Source organism: Triticum aestivum, chromosome 4B (genome assembly GCF_018294505.1).
Source record: "Triticum aestivum cultivar Chinese Spring chromosome 4B, IWGSC CS RefSeq v2.1, whole genome shotgun sequence".
In the NCBI taxonomy this organism is placed as follows: domain Eukaryota; kingdom Viridiplantae; phylum Streptophyta; class Magnoliopsida; order Poales; family Poaceae; genus Triticum; species Triticum aestivum.
The window spans coordinates 20,376,515-20,400,216 of record NC_057804.1 but is presented as its reverse complement, the minus strand read 5'-3'; the positions used below and the strand labels follow the sequence as shown (position 1 = coordinate 20,400,216).

General features: G+C 47.3%; 3 protein-coding genes across 4 annotated transcripts; 1 reads left to right on the top strand and 2 right to left on the bottom strand.

Moving 5' to 3' along the window:
* Positions 1-11,316: 11,316 nt before the first annotated feature.
* LOC123090671 (uncharacterized) lies at positions 11,317-17,119 on the top strand. Of its 2 annotated transcripts, none has more exons than XM_044511997.1 (7): positions 11,317-11,783; positions 11,899-12,703; positions 12,792-14,526; positions 14,642-14,855; positions 15,846-15,895; positions 15,983-16,057; positions 16,720-17,119. In XM_044511997.1, exons 3-7 carry the CDS (start codon positions 14,323-14,325, stop codon positions 16,840-16,842), a joined length of 666 nt encoding a protein of 221 aa, XP_044367932.1. In that variant the 5' UTR covers positions 11,317-11,783; positions 11,899-12,703; positions 12,792-14,322; the 3' UTR covers positions 16,843-17,119. The 2 variants fall into 2 exon arrangements, with proteins under 2 accessions (XP_044367932.1, XP_044367933.1); XM_044511998.1 differs by having other exon boundaries at positions 16,625-17,119.
* A 1,125-nt stretch (positions 17,120-18,244) lies between these two features.
* On the bottom strand, positions 18,245-20,230 carry LOC123089890 (uncharacterized). The gene is made up of 3 exons (XM_044511441.1): positions 20,059-20,230; positions 19,825-19,964; positions 18,245-19,572 (listed from the first exon to the last, which is right to left on the bottom strand). The coding sequence occupies exons 1-3, from the start codon at positions 20,228-20,230 to the stop codon at positions 18,388-18,390; spliced, it is 1,497 nt and encodes a 498-aa protein (XP_044367376.1). The 3' UTR covers positions 18,245-18,387.
* A 193-nt stretch (positions 20,231-20,423) lies between these two features.
* Positions 20,424-22,083, bottom strand: LOC123089889 (non-specific lipid-transfer protein EPAD1-like). Its single transcript, XM_044511440.1, has 3 exons — positions 21,744-22,083; positions 20,717-20,794; positions 20,424-20,563 (listed from the first exon to the last, which is right to left on the bottom strand). The coding sequence occupies exons 1-3, from the start codon at positions 22,081-22,083 to the stop codon at positions 20,424-20,426; spliced, it is 558 nt and encodes a 185-aa protein (XP_044367375.1).
* Positions 22,084-23,702: the final 1,619 nt, after the last annotated feature.

Below are 23,702 nucleotides of genomic sequence, written 5' to 3'. Positions count from 1 at the left end.
TCTTGAGGTCTTAAGTCAAAGAAGTGCAAAACATCTCTAAAGAATTTTGAACCGGGTGGAGCAAATCCCCGGCTCATATGATCTGTAAAAATAATCACCTCCCCTTCCTTGGGTTGAGGCTTTTCCTCAGACGGGTCAGGAGCACGATAAGACATAACGTCCTTCTTGGGCAGATGGCCGGACTTCACAAAGTCGGACAATTTGCTCTCTGTAATAATGGACGGGACCCAGTTACAGGTCACCGGAGGTTTGGGAGCCTTGGGAGCCATCGCGTAAATCGAAGTCTACAACAAGATAAAGGAATGTTTTCCGGCTTAAGTATAACCCGGAAAATAAACACTATTGGGTTATTTAAGCTGGCGGCTTAAGAAGGAGCCTAATGACATACAGGTAACTATGTGATAATGTTTAACAACTGCAGGTATTAAAAATGTTTAAGATTTTCTTAAGTCGCCAGAAGCAAGCGATGCTGACAGCCGGTATCATCTTAAACCTGTCACATGAACTACTATGACTAAAACAGAGTCAACAAACGCAGTTTTTGGCTAAAGTGTGGAGCAAACAGGTTTTGCAGATTGCAAATATTATTTTGGATCAAATAATGCTCTGGAAAGGAAAAATTTCTAGACCTAGAAACAGGGCAGAGAAGTTCATACACTCGAAGGAAGCTTCTAAATAAGGGAAAACAGATATGTTTGCATTTGAGATAAGCACAAAGCAGTCACCGCAGCAGTTCTATACTATTCAATGATCTGAACAGGGTATCAGAGGTAAAATACATCAAGGGTCCGCCGCTGGCAACGATGAACACCGACGAACTCGATGAACACCGACGAACTCGATGAGCGCCACAATGCGGATCTAGGAAAGGGAAAGAAAGGAACTTACGGATGTGGATGAGCTGCGGAGATTCGCTGTGGACCTCTGGTCAAAATCAGGTTGATGCAGCGGCCTGAGTCGGTGAAGACGAGGAGCTCGACGGTGGCGGCGGCGGAGCTCGAATGGCAGAGAGACTGCGAGAGGAAGAGGATGACCGAAAAGGAGGAGAATGGAAGACCTAGGTTGGGCCTATTTATAAGGGAAGACCGATTGAGACGGCACGAGAAACAAGGAGACCAAACATCATTATCCAGCGGCCCCGACGCCTCGATTTTCGGGAGAGTCAGTAAAGACAGAGATCCATTGAAGATATGACGAATTAAAATATAAGTTTTATGGAAGATGACGTCACGACGATTTAACCCGGACCCAGATGATGACATCACGGTGGGTTACAATTCTCACACAAGACAGAAGACTAAAGGCCAGTTCATAAGATTTTCAAAGATTGACATGAACCGGTTCAAATCAATCTGGGGCCTAATGTTGGGGATATAACTATTTGTGTAAGCTGCCCAGAAGGGGCCGGGTTACGCAAAGAGAAGCTCATCAGAAGCCCAAGACCAAGGCATGAAGATGGCGGTTCACTAAAGGGTCTAAAGGCCCACAGGCGACTTAAAGCCCGTAGAGATAAACCGCCATGATGGTATAACTTATACTATAAGGTAGAAGTAACTAGTCGCCGAGCCGGACACTATTTATGAGCCGTCCGGGACTCTGTAGGCCGCAGGGCGTCAACCCGTGTATATAAGGGGACGACCCGCCAGCGGCTTAGGGCAAGAAACAACTCATCGAGAACCGGGCATGGCGTATCTCGCTCCCTGGTCATCGAAACATCAAGCAATACCAACCCAACTAGACGTAGGCCTTCCTTCACCGTAAGGGGCTGAACTAGTATAAACCTCTTGTGTCCTTTGTCCTGATTAACCCCTTTAAGCTTCCTAGTTGCGATGGCTCCACGATCAAGTCCTTGCAAGAGGACATCTGCCGTGACAATTCCACGACAGGACCACTCCCGGTGATGACCATAGTTTGAGGAGTTCATGTATTCACTATGTACTAATGCTTTGTTCCGGTTCTCTATTAAAAGGAGGCCTTAATATCCCTTAGTTCCATTAGGACCCGGCTGCCATGGGAGGTTAAGACAAAAGATGTCATGCAAGTTATTTTTCATAAGCACCTATGACTATATTCGGAATACATGCCTACATTACATTGATGGATTGGAGCTAGTTCTGTGTCACCCTATGTTATGACTGTTACATGATGAACCGCATCCGGCATAATTATCCATCACTGATCCGGTGCCTACGAGTTTTCCATATACTGGTTTACGCTTATTTACTTTCCTGTTGCTATTGTTACAATCACTACAAAATACCAAAAATATTTACTATTGCTCGCAGTACTCTTTTGTTACCGTTACCACCACTATCATATTACTGTGCTACTAAACACTTTGCTACAGATACGAAGTTTCCAGGTGTGGTTGAATTGACAACTCAGCTGCTAATACTTGAGAATATTCTTTGGCTCCCCTTGTGTCGAATCAATAAATTTGGATTGAATACTCTATCCTCGAAAGCTGTTGCGATCCCCTATACTTGTGGGTTATCAGTCATCGGAGCCTGCTTTCAGCCTAGCTGGAAGAATAACTGAGGAGAGAAGAACTAGTCTCGCCCCTGATATGGTGAGAACACTGATGTCCGTGAAAGACAGGGAGTTATCAAGAAGGAGAGCGCAACACACTGCAGAAAACACAAAACTACTAGCCATGTTTGAAGAAATGAACTTTGAAGAAGACCCGAAAGAATAGATGACGACTTGTAGTGTATTACTTTTCTTATCATTTTGTAATTTTCTTTCCCTTTTGTAATTCTAGAGCGCGGCTTTGTACTCTTTTACTTCCCAGGTATGGAAGGTTTTAATGAGGCAGCCACTAATAAAGCTCGACATTTATCCCAGATGATACATTGCCTCAATTTTCATTTATGCATTATTGTTGCGGTGTCTAACATGCCGATTTTTTTTGCTATAAAAAGGGATGCCCACTTTCTCATTTCTCACACTCAAACTCTATCTCATTTTCCACACACGAACATGGATGTTCATCTTCAAAACGTTATTAAGAGACAAGCTCCCATCTAGAGGTACTACGATGAAGAATTCGTTACAAATGACGATGGTCTCACGGAGCTTTTTGCAAAGTGCAAAGAATGCAGTAAGAAGTTGCTCGTGCCAAAGCATGATGGCAGGTATGCTGCAACTGGCCACCTGATGAGGCACAAGATGGCACACGTCAAGGCAGCTGAGGCGGCGGCTATAGCTGCGGTTGCGGGGCAAGGTTGAAAGGATCCCATTAGTCAGCTGCAGTATTTTTTTCTTTTCTCTATCTTTTAATCTTTTAGTATTTCTAGAGCATGGCTTGTACTCTTTTACTTCTTTGGGATGGAAGATTTTAATGAGGCGGGCGCTAATAAAACTCTAGATTTATCCCACATAATACTCTAACATGCCTAACATGCCATTTTTTTTGCTATAAAAAAGGATGCCCACCCTTCTCATTTCTCACAATACAAACATGGATGACCCAAATCAAAATGTTCATGTAGGAGGCTCCAGAATCTGGGACTACTACGATTCATAAGTAGTTATGGACGTTAGAGTCTCTGAGCTAAAAGCACAGTGCAAAAGATGCGGTAAGCTGCTACGCATTGCCTGCCACTGTCCAGTAAACATCCTTACTAGGCACAGAACATCACACATCAAGAGAGACGAGCTGGCCTCGGCTACCGGTGCCGGGCAAGAATGAATGATCCAAATTAGTTCAGTTCTAGTCTTTGTAAATTTTTTATTTCTATTTCTTTTAATCTTTTAGTATTTCTAGAACATAGCTTGTACTCTTTTACTTCTTTCGGATGGAAGGTTTTAATGAGGCAAGCGCTAATAAAACTCTAGATATATCCCACATAATACTCTACATGTTTTTGCAATTTTCTACAAATTTTTTTGGCAGTTTTTGGACATTTTTTCGCTGTACAAAGTGCCAGGCAGGCCAGCAGACAAAGCAGAGCGCCAGGCGGGTCAACAGAGCCGTAGGCGTGCCAGCAGGCCGGCGTGCATGACCCAACTGATAATTGTGCCGTCGCGGGCGCCAGGCAGGTCAACAGAGCCGCAGGCGTGCCAGCGGGCCGGCGTGCATGACCCAACTGATAATTGTGCCGTCGCGGGCCGTGCCGTGCGCGACACGTTTAGCGTGTGCCGGGCCATGCTGGCCCATTTGGCCAGGTATGGATGGGCTCAGGCCAGCTGGCGCCACTTGGCCGCCTCTGATTGGATCTGGACTAAATTTTCACATTGTGTGCAAGTTGTAGGACCAAAGAGTTCACTTTTGTATGTTCTTGGACTAAACCATCACATATCGAACAAGTTCTGGGATCTCCGGTGCTTTTACCTCATCTTATAATTGCTTTTGTGAAAAATTAAATTTGTTTATTTGTTTGACTTTTTCATGGTTTAAATGTAGAGATGGGAATTACTATATATCAAACACATGACAAAGAAGAAAACTTTATTGAATTATACCACAAAGTTCTTCAGAATTTTCATACAAAGTGTCAGCTAGGTAAATGTAATATTTCGTAAAAATATTCTCAATTGGCAAAAATGACCAGCACATTCAACCACAAAGTTTATTGAATTACACCAGGAAGTTCTTCAGAATTTCATACAAAGTATGAGCTAGGTAAATGTAAAATTCATTGTTTTCCCATAAAGTTTTCTGATTATAGCAGTAAATTTCATTGGAGTTTTCCATAAAGCTCGCTGGTTATAACATAAAGTTCATTGGATATTCCAATAAACTTCGGTGCATCCATATGTTTTCTTTGGAACTATCAAGTAGTTAATTAACAACAGTTTATTTCACACTATTATTTCAGAATAATTAACCACAGTTCGGCCCATTCAATTAAACACGGTTAAAATCATCCATTAACCTTTAATCAATGGTGCATGACCAAAGTACTACCAACCCTGTCCTAAACAATGGGCTAGTCTATAGTCAAATCATGCATGGCAGCATGCAGTTGATGTGATGTACTACGTGGAAGATAAGTGAAGAAGATATGCACGTTGTGCGTGCAACCAGTTAGTTAGAATAAATCAATGTCCGTCCGCCGATAGCATGGGACTAGGGTGGGAAGAGAACGATTAGGTTGACGTCCTATTTTAGCTGATAATAATAATTAGATGGCAATTATATATTGCAATAAGAGATTTGGTGGGATGCTGAGCAAAAGTTGCTTAAGAGAAAATGATTAGAATCGGCTGACCGATCAGGTGCAGAGTTTCGCCACCCACCCAGCTGTCAGATTCGAGTTCCATCCGACAGAGCACAACGTGACCGACCACACATTAGGTGTGAAACCCCTGATCGGGAGCCGCGACACCTATTCGCCCGATTCATTCCGCGCGTCGCCGCATCGTTCGACTGGCCGTCGGCGCGCCACCGCCAGCGAGCCCCGCGTCCGCCACCGCACCTCATTCCCTTCATCCCCCACATCTCTTTCTCCTCGCGTTCCCAACCAACCATGAACGCCAGCCACCGCCATGGGGGGCCTCCTCTGCTGACCACCATGCGTCCAACCCAGCTGCACACCGTTGCTCGGGACCTCCATCGCCCCATGGCTTCTTTCGCTCCCTTGGTCTTCTCTCCTCCTTTCCTCACTGAACAGCCAGGAACTCCATGCCTCTGTCATCTTAACATTTTTTTCACAACATTATTTGTGTTGCAGAAGTCTTTCCGCAAAAACACCAATGTTGCAAGAAAAGATAAGACAAAAAATATATTCTACAACAACATTTGTGTTGCAGAAGTCGTTCTGCAACAACACCCATGTTGTAAAGACGTTAAGACAAAAAGAAAAATTTATGCAACAAAACCTCTCTCGCAAATATTTCTGCAACATGAGGTCTGTTGCAAAGGGTTCCACGACACTTCATTTGTTGCAATTATGAGGAAAAAGGTTCGCTAGATGGCGCCGGATCAAACAACTCTCAAGGCGGCGGATCTTTTTAGAAGATTCGCCGTCTGACGCGTAGCGTCGCCCTGCCTAAGTGGGTCGCAGAAAATTTTCTGTCCGCCAGTGGAGCGCTCCGGCTCCAGTAATTGCTAAGAGCATCTACACTCGGACTTAGCAAATATTACACCCCAAACGCCCGCGGACGCGACCGGTCTCCATTTTAAACCCCCATTTGTCCATCTATACATCCACACTCCTCATTTTTTTCCTCATATGTCGGGTGAGTTGCACGTGATTGATGAAGACGAAGAGAGAGAAAGAAAATAATGAATAAAGAAAAAAAAGATGGTCCGAAGTGGGACGCGTCCTATATAGCAGACTGACCGGGCGTGTCCGGGAGCCTCATATCCTCCCTATATTTGTCCGAAATATGAGGATTCACGGACAACCTGCACATGAGATGATATGAAGGGTTCGATTGGGACATTCTTTTCTTCTCTCTCTTATCTGGTCACTCACTGGATGCGCTCGCTGACGTTTGAGGAGGATTTGAGGGTGCCGGCTGTAGATGCTCTAATTGCCCCTTGATATCTCATTAGATTAATCTGATATGTTAGATTTCATGGATTTACATAATTAGACGGTGATAATTTTATCGGTGTACGCTTAACGGGGTGTCTTTAAGAAAGAAAAAGGTTGTTATTTTAATAGTTGTATATAGATGTATAGATATAGATAACTGAAAATTATTAGAGAAATGGAGCAGCCAAAGATGCTCCAACAAATGATGAATCCCGGTACAGTTTTTAGATCATCCGCATACTTGGAGCATCACATTTTTCTTTTTTTTCCTTCTTAGCTTTCGCATTAGGCAGGGCGACGGAGTCACGGAGCGCCAGGGCCGCCACGACATAGACGGCGGGCACCACAGCGGTCGAGGTGGACGCAACTTCAGTGACTTCATAAAGCTAAGTCTCACCGTAACTTAGCTCCCTCTATCAGCCATCCATTCTAGATCCAACGGACCTGATTGATCCATATTTCAAATGAATTTTTTTAAAAATATTCAGCAAATTTTGAAAAAATTCCAGCAAATCGCAAATGTTTTGTTTAATATTATGTGAAAATTTCAATCCATTGGGATGTATAGTTTGCGAATACACATTTTTGTACTTAGTTGAGCTCAAAAAGCTATTTAATCACAAACCATACATCCAAATGAGTTGAAACTTTTCAAGGATACAAAACGAAACATGTATGATTTATTGGATTTTTTCAATTTTTTCTAAACACTTTAAATTTTCAATATGAAAAATAGATCAATCTGAAATGTTGGATCTCTAACGAACGACTGATAATGAAGGCTAAGTTACGGTGAGACATGACTTCGTAAAGTCACTGAAGCTGCGCCCGGTCGAGGTACTGAGAACCGTCACCGGGGGCAGTCGGGTGCGGTGGTAGAGACGGCGGCCGTGGGCTTGCACCTGTCCTGTTTTTCTTGCCCGACGAGACGACGCGCCGGAAATCTGTCTGGCCTGAAATTGTACACTAGTGGCCGATGTAAGGCCACCTCCACCGCGCGACCCCATCTTGTCCGGGTGCGTCCGTTTTGGGGTAGAACGGACGAATAGCTAGCGCGGCCCAACGCGTGGCTCCAAACGGACAAATGTCCGGATTCCGTCCGTTTTCGACCCATCCCCGGCCCAAACTTGCTCCGAGTTTGGGGTGAAACGGACATCGCGCGGACGGGCTCGCCGCACGCCCTTGTCCCCCCGTGGCCCGCCTGTCGGGGATACTAGCAGTCCCTTCGCTTCCAACGCTTCCACCCCCTCTCCCCGCCCCGCCCCGCCGCCGGCGCCGCCACTATTCTCGGGCCGCCTCCTCAGTGCGCACCCCCCGGCCGTCCATACCAAACCACGTCTCGACATGGCTGCCACCACGCCCGCGCTTTCGTCGTAGTTTTGGCCGTCGATCGGAGGAGGTTTGGCCGTCGCCGTCGCAGCCGGTGGCAGAGGGGATATGACCGCCGACGACGTACCACGGCGGCCACGTCAGCTTCCGACGAGTGCTCTAGAGCGGCCAGTAGCCGGCCGCCAACCACCCCTGCTGTATCAAGGTGATCATCGCAGCCTCTTTGCCACCACAACCGCAAGATGTTCGACACTTTGCCCACAAAGGTATGGACATTGGAGATGAATTTTTCTTCCACCACTTCATTTGTTCATCGGACGATCCACCGTCGGATGATGAAGATCTTGTGGTGGCTGCACTGGTCGTTCACGACCACATCAACGGCAGCTTCCTCGGTACAGGGGTCCACTCCCTGGCCGTGCTCCCAACCTGAACCGCAACAGGGAGAGAGGCCACGCCCTGCTCTATGCTGATTACTTTGCGAACACCCCGCTCTTCAAGCGGGATAAATTCCGTCGTCGTTTTCGTATGACAAGACATGTGTTCAATCATATCTGAGAGGGAGTGGTTGTTCATGACCCATACTTCGAGTGCAAGACGGATGCCCTTGGCAAGCTTGGATTCTCCTCTTACCAGAAATGCACTGCGGCCATCCGCATGCTTGCATATGGAATTCCAGGCGATCTGGTGGATGAGTATGTGCGTATGAGTGAGACAGCATGTCCGATGTCAATGTACAAGTTCTGCCAGGCCGTGACCGAGGTGTTTGGCCCTGAGTACTTGAGGCAGCCAAGTGCCGCTGATACAGAGAGATTGTTGGCGACCAACGCAGCTAGAGACTTCCCAGGCATGCTTGGCAGCATAGATTATATGCACCGGGAGTGGAAGAACTGTCCATTTACATGGCAGGGCCAATACAAAGGGCATGTCAAAGCGTGCACTATCATTTTAGAAGCGGTGGCTTCGCAATATCTTTGGATATGACATTCTTTCTTCGGCATGGCAGGTTCTCACAATGATATCAACGTGCTGCAGCGTTCTCCAGTCTTTGCAAGGCTTGCAGACAGCCACTCCCCAGCTGTCAACTTTGAGATCAACAGCCACCAGTGCAACAAGGGATACTATCTAGGTGATGATATATATCCTCGGTGGTCAATTTTTGTGAAGACAATCTCGAGCTCCCAAGGTGAGAAGAGAAAGAGATTTGCCTAAATGCAAGAGAATGCTACAAAGGATGTGGAACGTGCTTTTGGTGTGCTTCAGTCCCGATGGGATATCGTTTGAAACCCTGCACTGTCATGGGATGAAGGGAAGCTTTGGAAGGTGATGACTGTTTGTGTGATCATGCACAACATGATCGTCGAGGACGAGCGTGATGACAGGATCTTCGACCAAGGATTTGATTATCAAGGTGAAAATGTTGAGCCCCTGCACCAAGAACCGGCCACGTTTGAACAGTTTGTCCAATTCCATTGTGAGCTGCATGATTGGCACACTCATTTGGATCTTCAAAATGACTTGGCTGAGCACGTGTGGAGTCACATTGGCAACCAATAGATGTAATGGTTCATTTCCAAGACAATTTCGATTTGGTTGTAAAACTATTTTATTAGAGACAATTTCGATTGGGTTGTAAAACTATTTTTATTTCCAGACAAATAATATTTTTGGACGTACAAACTTGTTTTGATATGAATATATGGGCATTTTTGGCCGTGGCGTGCAGAATGGGGCCGCGCGCTGAGCACACGGCCACCACATTTTAGAATAGGCCCGGACACGATCCCATTGTCCTATCCAAATGGACCGAATCCGAACAAAGCGGATGTGCGTTTGAGATCGCATGATGAAGTTGGCCTAAACTGCGCGTGTGGCACCACAGCGGGCGGCGGCACAAAAGTGACCCGGAAGACGGCAGAGGACTAGTACTACGTCGCCGTCGAGCACACAGGGGAGAGGGCGGAGTCCACTTAACTCAAGAACACTCACCGTGCCTAGCACGCTCTTCTTTTTTCCTTTTTTTTCCCCTTAAGAATGTGCCTAGCACGCTTTTTTTCTTTCTTTCTGAGAATGTGCCTAGCACACTCTTGGCAATTGGCACCTGCAACTCCAAGAAACGAGCCCTGTTTTACACCTAATTTTGTTTTCACGCTTCTTGCGCGCCCTTAAAAAGAAAATTCTTTCTTTCTTTATTGCAAAAACAGCCACAACGTTGTTTGTGCCGGTGAGACTGCACCTGTCGCTTTCTATCTATATATACATCTTCGAGTCGACCGTGTCAATTCGGTGCATCCTCTGCACTGGTGCACCACACACGCTTCCCAACGCGCACACACAGCACGGCATGTCTTACCATTCCGTTTTCCTTGTGCTCCTGCTCTGCCTTTCCCTCCCCCTCCACCTCACTGCCGCTGATGACCCTGAAAACGTTTTGGATGTCTATTGCAATCTCACCAGGGACCCCTTTTCTGGCTTGTCCGACGTTGTGCTGAGCCATTTTTTCTCCTACGCCGATAACCCGCCACAGGTTCTGTCCCGCCCGTTCCTTCGTCCAAAAAGGCCGGATTTCTATGGTCCACCCGAGATGTGGATCATGATCCACTTTGTGGAAAACAATCCTGGCGAGACAGCCACACTGGCTCTGTGCGCCGACGACGCGTACGCACACGGCTTTAAGAGTACCAATTCATGGAACCATTTGAGCGAGTTCCAACCCATAGTCCCAGGGTCATACAAGCTTCCCGTTTCCCATGTTTACCCTGACCTACTGCCACTGTTACCAAATCGTAGACGAAGTTCACACCGAGACTTGTACAAAGTTCGGTTGGGCAAAGCCGCCGCCATCGATGCATTCCGCATTCTGGCCAACTACAATCCACAAACCACAAGCGTGTCCAAACTTAGATCGGCACTCGTCAGTTTGATCGTAATGGTATGCGAGGGGAATCGGTTCTCCGGCCTCAATGCCAAGTTGAGGTCTCGATGGGAAAGGCCTAGTCCAGTGTACATGACTCGTCGCGAAGCAAACCTGGTGGTCCAGTGGGCAGCCATCTCCTACACCCTCTTATGGTGGGAGCAGTCCAATCGCGGACGGTGGGAAAAAAAGTACGAAAAGCAGCTCGTGGGCGTCAACGCCAACAGCCCCTGGCTAGCAAGCAGTTTGGTGCTCTGTCTGCTGAGGCCTTACACGGGATTTAATTTACAGTGAGGGGATGAGTTGCTTATGATGTATGAATAAATGTCGTTTACATTGCAACTTTGGTCTAGTACATGTAGTAGTATCTTTTTTATTTGAGGTCCGTACATGTATTCGGTTATCAGAAAAGAAATACATTGTTGCACTTTGTTGTTTGTTTGAGCTAAAGGAGGTGTCTGCTTTTGTTTGTAAGGAGTAGTATAAATTTGCACCTATGCATGCAGAAGAAAAAGAGCAGAACAGAAAGAAAAAAAAATTTGTGGCATCAGAATCTGCCGGCCCATCTCTCGCTCCCCCTCTCTCTGGCTCGGCTCATGGCATGGCGGCGGCGGCCATCTCCCGTCCCCTCGCCGGCCGCGGGAGTCAGCGGCTTCCCGCCCCCGGTTTGAGCCGCGGCCCCTTCCTTATCCACCATCACGCCGCCACTCAGCAGCGACTGGGAGGCCTCCACCTTGAGCTCACGCCGGCCCTGCTGCCGGTCGGCGGTGGCCGACCTCGACCTGCGCGGAAGGGAGACGGCCCGGGGACAGTCCAGGGTGCGTGGGCGAGGGGATGAGGCGCTGCGGACGACAGCGCGGTCGTGCCATCCCCACCCTCCCGTCGACTGCCGGCGGCGCCCGTGTCCGCTGTGCGTGCTCCCGTCCCCCGCTGCCGAGGGACGCGTCTTCCTGCTCCGGCGTGGGCTGTTGTAAGGGTCCCCAGGCATGGACGAATCCTCGAGGTCGAGCGCGCCGACAGCTCAACAATTTCACCATCGTCCGTCCGAGTACTTGGTATGCTGCTTCTATGAACTTGCATATACATCTTCGTCAATTTTATTTTACCTGGCTTAAGTCGTCATCAAACCAATTCTTCTTCTCATACAAAGATTTTCAAAACATGGGGCAGGTGATACTACTGTGTAATGTGGCTTAGGTCACCAAAGATTAGTGGAAGACTAGATCTATGGTAATTAAGAAAACATTAAAGGGCTTGAATATTTGACAAGGTATTTTGGAGACCTTTATCTGAAGAAAGAATGAAGGGGTAGTAATAGCCTGCTCTTTCCAGCTATCCAAGGATAGGATTGAGCTACAATTTGTAACGAGTTATCTTGGTAAGTATTGTGTAGTTAGACTCATTTGTATTATATATAGATAAGAGTGCTATGAGTTTGCCATTAGTGTAAAGACCAGAGGTGGCCTGCCTTTTCTAGCTATCCCACTGACATATCATGTACGTTGTGCTGAAATGCAGATAGATAATTTGTATGCCCTGCCCTACTGATCTAAAAAAATACCTGATTTTATACTAAATTATCTAAGGTGCATATTGCATTGTTAGGAAGCTATGTTGTATCCTTCTTGGCTGTTGTAAAGTTGATTATGCACATTTTATGTTACAAAAAAAAAGATTATGCAGATTTTGCCACCATCAGGTTAATGCTATATGCAGTTTATATCCATGTCCTATTTTAAACATTCCTGATCATTTTATACATGTAATACTTACACACTTCAAGAAAGAAAAAAACCTGTTAAGTACTGATTTTTCACTGAATCGGTGACTGCCCTCGTGTGGTGGATTCATCATTGCACCACAATTGTTCTGAAAGTGAGGTTCTCAAGTGCCTACACATTGGATTATTATGTGTACAAGAAAATCCAGGTGATAGACCCGGCATGTCCAATGTGATCCTGATGCTTGTTGGAAGGTCTACTACCTTCCCTGCTCCTTCCAGGCCTGCTTTTCTATTTAGGTTGAATGATGATGTTCATTGATGTTGATTTGTTGTGTTGCAGGGTCTGGTTCATGCAACATCAGTGCCCCTTGGGTTTTCCTTCCACCAGGGATGGTTGTGAATCAGCAGAAATTCCACACCCTCAAGGTCAACCGATGCATCTAGAATACATATATGAAGCATATATATTAATGTTTTAATCAACTCGGCACCTGAAGCTATTCTCTTTATTTCTGCATCTATCTTGAGCTAATTTGGATATGGTACATTGTCTTTTTTGCTATCTGAACCTCACAACAGAACGTTATCTCACTATTATGATGGATGTCATATTTGTTACATTAGCCTATGAAATGTTCAGAATGTGTCCGCATATTGGGGTGGGGGTGGGATATACATATTGTGTCCGCATATGATACGTTGTTTTCTAGTTGAATAACATATGTTTCGTTTTTTTACATAAACTCATAACTATGGTATACATCCCTAAAATATATAAGCATGAAAGTTCTTGTATTATTGCCAGTTGTACAGTAAATACCCTTTTTGTTATCTGCTATGTGGTTGGCACAATATAGCCTTAATATTATTCCCCTTGGGTGTCTAAACGAGGGCAACCAATTAATAAATACCTACGGTCTGTTAGAGACGCAGGTTGCCATATTTCACAAAAATAAAACATAATTTCATTGTTGCCTATTCTGCTGTGAACTGCACAATCAGATTTTGACATGCATATGTTAATTGCATGGTATGTTCATGAATATTGAGTGATCATGTCAGGTGTGATGATCATGTAATGCTCATGAGAATGTTAATCCTCATGTAGTGAACTTGCTTATCTGCTTTACAAACTCCCTCTGAACTGCTCTATGTTCTCATATATGAGCTTATTTCTTTGCCCCTGTAATGTTCTTTGTTGATTCCTGTCATGTTGTGTTCATGTATGGGTTTTCTTATTTCCAGTCAGTTTCCTGTATATATTGCTGGAGCTGTTCATCCCATTTAACAGTTTTCTTGCTAGAGTTGTTCTAAAATTGGTATGGTGTTTATTGTTCCTTTCTATTTTGCTGAAGTAGTTAATATGCACAGATCAGTTCAAATGATAGCAAAAAGCACAGCTCAATTCATTCCCTTCCGTAGTGCGCAGCACAATACATCTCATTCATGCCAATTTCCTTACAAGCACACAACACAGCCCTGTTCAATTTCATACAAGAAAAGCACTGGAAATTAACATTAAACCCATTACGGGTCGCGCAAATGGCGCATTCTCGCTCGTTCCACGTCATCGCAGGTAGGACAAAAGAAACACATTGGTGATTGGGTGTGAGAGGAAAAAGGAAATCAGGGGGTCACACCAGAATCGATTTCTTTTCTCTTCCTCCACACGCAGCCTTCTCCCCTCTCCTCTCCCCCAAAACCGCCCGCCGCCGCCGCTGCCGCCCGCGATTCAACCTGCCCAGCTCCGCCCGCAACTCAGCCCGTCCTTCTCTGCCCGCATCTCCATGCTGCTGGTTCCGCTACACGCCACTGTCTCCACTCTGCTTTGCCCATGGCGGCTACCATGTCTGCTCCTGTGACGTGCCGATATGGCGACACCGTGGCCGGGTGTGATCTGGAGAACCTGTGGACGGTGGTGCACGGTCTGGGCGGCGGCGACCTGCGCGGTTCCAGTGCTGCACCGGCACCTCGTTCATCCATCGCACAGATCCAAGGCGGGCGACGCGGAGATGATCGATGGGGAGATGGCTCTGCTTGAGTTAGCCAAGGCGTCGGGGACGAAATCTGGACCGGTGGGTGTGCCTTCTCTGCCCCTTCTCCTCCCCGTTGCTCTACTTTTCCCCCTGATTCATTTATTCCTTTTTTTCTCTTTGTGATTTGACTAAGCCGTCTGCTTGAGTGCTCCAGTTTTTATCTGTAGGTGGTAATCTTGCTGCAAGTTCCAGGCTGGGTTCCTTTCTCTCCAGGGAAGTTGCCTCCCGGGGTCGAGAGGAGGCAGAGGAGACCTTGGGGAAATCGAGCATCTTGGCAGAGCGATGCCCCCATCCCATTCCCCTTTCTTTCTCAGTGTGCTTCTCCATGGACAACATCGCCACGGACAGATCGACGATTCAAGCCCTAGGTGAAATAGCTTTCTCTCTTTATTTCTTATTTATGTCAGAAGCATGCTCTTGATTTGATTTTCTTCAGGATGTGACCATTTACTGATTTTTCTCTATATGCATCCATTGCCCTTGATTAATTTCAGAAGATGCTAAATCGTGACAGCAGCTGACCAAATTAGTAAGTCAATTTGATTCACATGCTTTGGAAAAAAAAACCCTGTGCACATGAATCATGTTGTATGACTGTAGCTAAATCTTTCTCTGGTTGTTCAATACTTGAAACACTTGGTGATTAGCCTTGATAATCCCATTTTTTTTTAATTTGTAGCCTGATGGATGAGAATCGAGGCATGGATCTGTACTATGCTATCTGGATTTATGATCTTATTCATGGAAATGGACCACCGGTCATTATTTTGTCGCAGTGAAGCTCCAGTTATGGCTCATTGCTTGGGATATGAGTTTCTGACTATGTAGAGGAAATATAGAAGAGAATTAGGCTGGACTAGATATACATATTATACTCCCTGTGTTAACCTTTCATTAAACAATTAATTATACAACATTGTGATGGGGTCATGGCAATATTGGCATCACCAAATCATGATGTACAGGGCTGAACTAATTCGAAATGATCAATTGTTGCGAAGGAATTTTAGTGATGATGTGCAGTGCCGCAATGTTTGATCTGATGTTCAACAATCTACTGCGGGTGTCTATTGTAGTGCAGGGAATTTATTGCAATGCCCCTTTTGAGTCTCCCCTTTTTGTTCAACTTCAACAGAAAACGTACCAAGATTAACATGCTTGATATGGTAAATTGAAAATGTCAATTTCAAACTTTATTCTACAATGTTTTTACATCTGATTGGTGCTCATGTCTATGTATTCTAACATTTTATTTGATTGACATCCTTGAAGTTCAAAATAAACTATGAGCCACTGATGACATTACTGATAGCTGATTGTGTTGAATTATAGGACTAACTATAAGTAAACCTTTTCAGGTCGGCGTATTTTGATGTTAGCATGCCCCCTGAAGGACTGCAGGATACCAGTATATGATTTTCCTTGTCTAAGCTAATGCTGCTTGATCTTTCCCCTGTTTACACTTTAACATCTTTCCTTTGTATTTATTTCCTAGACTTTGGTGTCAAACATGGTCTACACTGACGATGATGTTACACTTGTTGATGTTCCATGCTCTTTGTTACAAGAGGTAAAAGATAGGAATCAACAAAAAAACGACATTTTGGCTTACTACTATATTTCCATGGCATATGCCCGATGTCAGGCCTCTTATTAAGTGCTTCCGACTTACTTTATTGTATTTTAGTTGCTCGTGATTCTGCCTTGTCCTAGATAGCAAACAATGGAAATTATACGAATTTTGAGATTTAGTTCATGTTCATCACTTTCCTATCCTTGGTACAACATTACATGAAATGATACTCAGTTGCCGTGTGTAAAAAAGTTCATTTCAAATTTGAGAAAAATTAAGAGGTATCTCACGACGAATGATTGCTTTATGATCCTTTGTATTTCTCGTGATTTAATTATGTGCTTATATTCTGCACCTGAAGCTTCTCTATGTAACTGATTACCTGGTCTATGTCTAATTATTTGCTAGCTAGCTACTTCTCTTGCTGTCAATTTCCTTTGCTTTACGTTGTCATTTTTTTTAATATTAATTATACATGTCAAGGGAATATGTAGTATACAAGTTTTACATGCAGATCATCTTAATGTTATATCATGCATTTATGTGCTTTGGTTTTCGTTTCAGCAAAGAAGAAGAAATATTCAGTTCTCCATGTGGATTTAAACAAATACAATTGACTAGTCCCTCCTTTTAAATTTGTTGCTTTGGTCTTCTACTAGGTTTGTAGATGGGATAGGTTCAAGGTTTTAAGATGGGCTAGGTTTCATCTAGCTTGTGCCATCGACTTGGTCTCAACCGTCTTAGGGCAAACCACCGCTTTAGGGAGGCGGCGGCCCCTTTGATGGCCTCACGACTCGACTCAACGATCGGGATCGATCATCGGTGGTGACGGCGAAGGTGGTACGGAGTCTAAACCGTGGGAGAGACCATAAAACTGAGAAGGCAAAGTTGGGAAGCTCCTACAAAGGTAAATGGTTTGGTACATGCATATAGATGCTTGATCGTTTGTTGTGATTTGTGAAATACTGTGAAATAGAGGAATAAGGTGCCATTGAGATTTGTTTGTTGTGAAAGGTACAATTATTATTCTAGATTTGCACAGATACCATCCATTATTTACCAATGTGTTCACTTATGTACTGCTGTTACCTATGGCATTAAGCCATTATTATTACTCCCTCTGTAAAGAAATATAAAAGCGTGATGATTTAGTCGAAAAGTTGCAAAATGTAATTGAGTATGTGATGTTTTGGTCCACAGCGAATCACTGATCGACAAGTGGCAGTCCAGAGGGTGGACTGGGCAGCACTAGCATTTTTGCACAAAGGCCCCTGCCGTTTCCTTGATTCAACCCGCACTACACCCCACCTGAATTTAATGCCACTCCTGTTGCACAACCCTCCACAGCTCTTCAAAGCAAGTGACAAAACAGGGTAAATTTCGTTTCAGAGAGACAAAGAGTGTCTTGCACAGCTCAGGTGTCTTAATACAGTATCATCAGGATGATCAGGCCTGGCCCAGAGACAAGACATGTTGTGTTACCTGCAGAAGCAGCTGCCTGATTATTAAAGCACACAACCTCACAGAAGTTAACACGCACGGTCATGGGCCCACATTTCGTCAAATCTCAGCTTCAACATCCATTTTTTGATCAGCAAAAAAGTAAAACAACAACGTGCTCTGCTCCCTTCATATGCTCTCCACCAAGTTTCAGTAAATTCAGCGCCCAAAGCTGAGCAGTAAACTCACAAAAACGACTGAAACAACATCTCATAACATGAGAGAGTCAAAAGCAACAGCCTAAATAATCATGGTTATCATGAACCAAAAACGACCGAAACAACAATCCATCTGAGAGAATCAGAAACCACAGCCGACATAGATAATCATGGTTATCTCCCGTGCAGCTACACAAACATAACAACCAGCATTTACGGCTGCTCATACACACACACACACACACACACACATAAATGCAGCAGCCTAGCTCCCCGTGAAGAACACAGGAAACCACTGTGCATCATCAGGCAAGAGCTTCCATTCTGCAGAGCTAGTTGGCATGCACATTAACAAAATACTAGGAGCCTCACTGTCACTGGGATATTTGCATCCTCATTCATATCTTTGCTTCGAAAGAACACAAAAGATCACATGGTCAATTTAGCCACATTGACATTGGCAACAACATAATCAGCTCAAGAGGATTAAACAAAACAAAGCAGCAGTGACAAAACTCAAGAGACATTGCAGTTAATTACTCCAACATGTTAATATAATATCCATTATGTCCACAAAGGATGTATGTACATCTAAGCACACCAAGCAGCACCACTCCTAGTTGCATATCACGAACAAACCAACGAACGAAAATTGGCTGGCAGACTCTGTTAACCCATACTGAATTTAGGAAAGGCGGCTTGAGCTGGCTGGCGATCGCTCACGAGACGGTCGTCTTCACCGCCACCGGCTTCGAGGGCTCCGTCCCGAGCACCGCTGCGGACGTCGACATGCCGCCTCCATTGACGGCCGACGGGTACTGTGGGAGCAGGCCGGTGTAGTAGACGGCGCGGCCGTTGCTGTCGTACGCCACCTGCGGGTAGCCCTGACCCCTGAGTGCTCGACAGGGCAGGGGCCGGTGCGGTGCCGTTCCCGTTGGCATTGCCGTTGTTGTGCGGGACGGCGTAGTAGGAGGTGCCGCCGGGGTTGGCGCTGGTGTAGTAACCATGGGGCGGCGCCGGGATGAAGAAGAAAGGGCCAGGGTCAGCGCCAGAGCCAGGCGCAACGGATCCATACCTGCCAGGCACCGGCAGGAAGGCCGCCGCAGGGGGAGCCGATGATGGAGGCGGGACTGGAGGCTTCTCCGGGAACTTGGTAACATAGTACTCTGCTGCTGCGGTTGGGGTGGCGGTGGCTGGAGGGTAGGCGCGGGTGAGGAAGTCGTCGCTGCCGTTCCTGGACAAGGGCGCTGGGACAGGGGCAGCCGGCGGCGGCATGAAGCCGTAGTCGAAGCTGAAGAGGTAGTTGGGGCCGGTCTTGGACGCCACCAAGACGGACTGGGGCACAGCCATGGGCGCCGCGGGAGGCGGCGACTGGACGGGCACCGCCTCCTGCTTCACCACCTGCGGCTGCTGCATCTGCTGGTTCTGCAGCGGCGGTGGCGGCGGCAGCGGAGGCGAGCTGGCGGACTTGAGGTCGAGGTACCAATCGCGCTGCAACTCCTGCTGCGGCTTGGGCGGGGAGGCGGGGCGACGGGGAAGAGGAAGACCCGGAAGAGGAAGCCCCGCGACGAGCCCCCAGATCCCGGCGCGGCGGGGGGCGCGGAAGAGGTGGAGGCGGTCGTACTCGATGACGAGGTGCTCGAGGTCCTCGTCGTTGGTGACGGAGACGAGCGCGTCGAGGTCCTCGCCGGGGAGCTGGTACTTGACGCAGAGGCAGAGGTCGCCGCGGGCGGCGGCGAGGCGCGCGTAGAAGTCGGGGAAGCGGAGCAGGCGGCGGAGTGCGGGTTGAATCAACGAAACAGGAGGGGCCGTTGTGCCCACCCTCTGGACTGCCACTTGTCGATCAGTGATTCGCTGTGAACCAAAACATCACATAAGTGGTCAAGTTGTAAGAGTCCTCAGTTACATTTTGCAACTTTTGAACTAAATCATCAGCCCTGCAAGTTTATGGATTCATGGTGCTATTACCTCTTGGAGAAAATTAGACTACAGGGCTATCTAGTCTCACATTAAAGCTATGGGCGCCGGAGGGGCACTCGGTACTGGTACTTCCGGTGGAAATAGTGGGGCCGCCTGTACGGTCATGGAAGAACGGCGTGAGTGCACCTTAGTGCCCGCTGCGAATTGCTGTCGACGGGACATCTCAACTTCTCGGTTCGTTTCTTTTATCGCTTCTCCACCTTGTCGTGATCCTTTGGGCCCCGCCTGTGCTGGTGCTGCCGAGGACCCCGTACGTGATGTAGACGCTGAGGATTTTAATTCGAGAAACTAGTCAGCTAACAGCTAATCTAATATTTGCAGCATTTATTTAAGGAGCAAGTATAATTAAATTGAACTAACCTCGACTACGTAACTGCAGATAGATTCCAATCCCAATGACTGCAGAAAGGGCCAAGATGACGCCTAACACGATATACAGCCCCCTGGGCGCATTCCCCACCTTATCCGCGATGCGTTGCCAAGACTCACTAAGAGAGGAGGCCACCGAATGAGGCTTTGCAGCAGTGGTCATGCGTGGTGAGGGTGGTGAGAGCGACTGGTGCGGTGATGGCGGTGGGGGCGATAGAATTGCTGGTGGGGGCGGGGTCGACCGGTAGACTTCACAGTCTGTCTGATCACTCGGCACAGGCAAGGTACCACCACACCTAGCGTAAAACTGCCAAAGCCTAATTGAGTCAAGTGCGGAGAGCATCACTTCAGGGACTTCAGCACAGACAATCCCGCTCCACGATTTTAACTACATTCACGCAGCACCCTTTCGGCGGATTCCTATCAACTATAGCGCATGTGCGCACTAGCGGTCTGGCGAGCAAGAAGAGATTACATGGATCGGCAATGAGATTACCTACAGAAAGTAAAAAATCACGAGAATACATACATCAGTAAAAAGGGTCATTAAAGTAAGCGTTTTTGAGAATTAAAGTTTTAAATTGCTTGATCACTAGCAGTGCACCAGAAGTGACTCATGGAAGAGCAAGACAGAGCCAAAGATCCGTACGTGGCTGCATGCGGCGAGGAGGAGGCGACTGTGGCGGGGATGCTGGGCTGCTGACGATGGTGGGCGGGCGAGCGGGTCCTGCGTCCAAAATCCACAGCAACCAAAGTTAATTACCAGCCGATTCATCCGTACTTCATCAAAAGTAAATAAAACTGGGAAAAGTAGTAGGAGGTGACGACGTGCGCAACCAGAAAAGAAACAGTGCCAATAGGCGATCCATTTGATTTGAGGAAGGCTACGCAAACCGCATGCAAAAAAGCAGCGCTGCCAGAGGATCAACATGGAAATGTTTGGCAAAAGGGGCAGAGGCGATGCACCGCAGAGCGAAAAGCTCGGCCAACTCAGGCCTCGGTCGATCGAACAGCAAGAGTTTTTACTTTTGACCACGCAAGACGTACTGCACAGAACAAAAACAAGGCAGAAGATACCGCAGAAAGCAAAGCCGCGTTGCGGTTCGAAACAGAGTGTCATCACGAGCGGGATGGAGCAGGAATCGATCTCGACGATGATCGTCTCAAAACAAAACAAGAAGGCGTGGACATGGCTACTGCTACTGCACGATAAACACAGTCAAAAGGAAGCTGGCAAATATGGTCGAACGACAGTAGATAACTCGAGCAGCAGACTCTGCGTCTGCGTACGGCGCTCGATCCATCTTAACTAGAGGGAACAAGCACAGATCTAAAATCGATGAAACAATCGCGAGCGGCACATGCATTCTATGATGAGGAAATACTCAGGGTAGACCCTAAATCGCTCCGTGTGTCTCGAGGTACAGCGGTATGAAGCTAGCCAGGCCGTGCGCGCGCTGCGCAGGTCGCTCGCCACGGGAGACGGCGAGAACCCGACGCCGCGCGCCGTGCCGACAGATCCGGCAGAACAGCGAGGAAATTAACCGACCCAAATCGGAGCACTGCCGACCCGAGAAGCCATGGAGAACTACGCGCTAGGTAAGCAGGAAAGCAAACACAGAAAATCCATCCACGTAGAGAGAGGGAGAAGGAGGGAGGCGGCGTGCGCGACGTACCTTCGCAGGCGGCGGTGAGGTGGGCGCCGCCGGGGCGGAGGCCGCCGCAGGAGCCGTAGAGCGTGAGGAGGTGGGTGGCGTTGAGGCCCGCCATGACGAGCTGCGGCTCCGCGGCGACGCGGCAGAGGCAGGGGACCCCGCCGCCGAGGTCGACGGCGGCGACGACGGGCTCGCAGCACTGGGCCGTGGGCATGTCGGGCGCGCAGAAGAGCGCCACCTGCGTCGCCAGCAGCGTGGGCTCGCACGGCGCCCCCGGCTGCGGCCCGAAGGCGGCCGCCGCCGCCGGCAGCAGCGCCGCCAGCAGGCCCGCCACCAGCAGCAGGCGGCGGGATCTCTCCATGGCTGGGGCGGGTCGGGGCGGTCTCTCCCTCTCTCGCTCGCCCGCTAGGGTTTGGTGCAGTGGTGGTGGTGGTGCGGTGGCGGGGTGGAAATGGAATGCCGGAGGGGGAGCGGGTGGGGGGCGGGTTATATAGCCGGAGGAGCCGTGGACGCTAAGCCAAGCCTTGGGCGCGCCGCTCTCGCTCGATCCTGGGCGTCGGTTCGGGTGGGGCGCGGCCAGCTGTCCGCGCGGACGGCCCGGATGCGGCCGCGGGGGGCGCGAGGGCGGCACGTGAGCTGGCTGGCTGGGTGGGTGGCCTCTCTCGTGCTCCTCTGGCAGCCGTAACCGCCTCTCCTCGGGATGAGAGAAAGTTTTTCCGTTTTCGGTTTTTGAAATTCAAATGAAATGCAGTGCGGTCGTCGGCTGTGGGAGCTTGTGGAGGGGTCTGGAAGGCGCCAGAAGCCACCAGACCGAAGTTGGGTTCCCGCGGTGGGCGATTTCGGCATTGGATTCCCGCGAAAACTACATGGCGTGTTGCCACAACGAGGCCCGTGTACTGGAACCAGCCCATGGACTGACCTTTCTTTTTCTCGAGGAGCGGCCCATGTAACCGCCACGACGCCCACTGGGGCACGGCGAGCCGGCTAGCCCAGTTCGGTTTGCCTTTTCTGTTTCGTATTTTCTGTAGGTTTCTCTGTTTTGTTTTGCTTTGCTTTGCCTTTTGTTTTTTGGGTTTCTCATTCCTTTTGTTTTTTTCTTGGAAAATGGCTTGTGTTTTCAAAAAGAATGTTCAGGATTCCAAAACATGTTCATCGAGTATTATAAAACTGTTTATCGTGTATTATAAAATGTTCAATATGTATTTTTAAACTGCTCGTCATGTATTAAAAAAATGTTCACCATTTATTATAAATATGTTCAATATGTATTTAAAAACATTTCAGCATATATTACACCAATTTTGACCATATATTAAAACAATTAATTTGTATATGAAAAATGTTCACCATATATTAAAAAAATGTTTGCGGATTTCAAAATTTTATGTTCTACTCCCTCCGTTCCTAAATATAAGCTTTCTAGGGATTTCAATGCGAATTACATATGGACGTATGTAGATATATTAGAATGTAGATTCACTCATTTTGATCCGTATGTAGTCCACATTGAAATCTCTAAAAAGACTTATATTTAGGAACACTGGAAGTAGAATATTAATTTGAAAACTTTATGTACTAGAGCTGGGAAGAAATCCAAGGCATGTATTTAGGTTGAGCAGCAAGTGCAGTTGTAGAACAATTTCCCATGCAATCAACTTCATAGCACCATGAGCTCCCCTTCACTTCATATGCCACAACAACTACAAATTATTAGTGGCATCAACATGTTGGGAAACGTAGAAGAAAACAAAAAAATTGCCCTACGATCACCCAGGAACACTACGAAGATGCGATAAACGGTTTGGATCAATTCGTTACCGACTGCGAGTTGCAGGGGATGAAAACGAGTCGGTGTAGATTGTACTTAGAATCCCTCGAACCATAGATGAACGATCCCGCAAACCGTCCACGAACAGTCCCTCGAATGGAAAACCGAAAGCACGACCTCTCTACGGGTTGCAAGCGTACGCTCTTCACGAT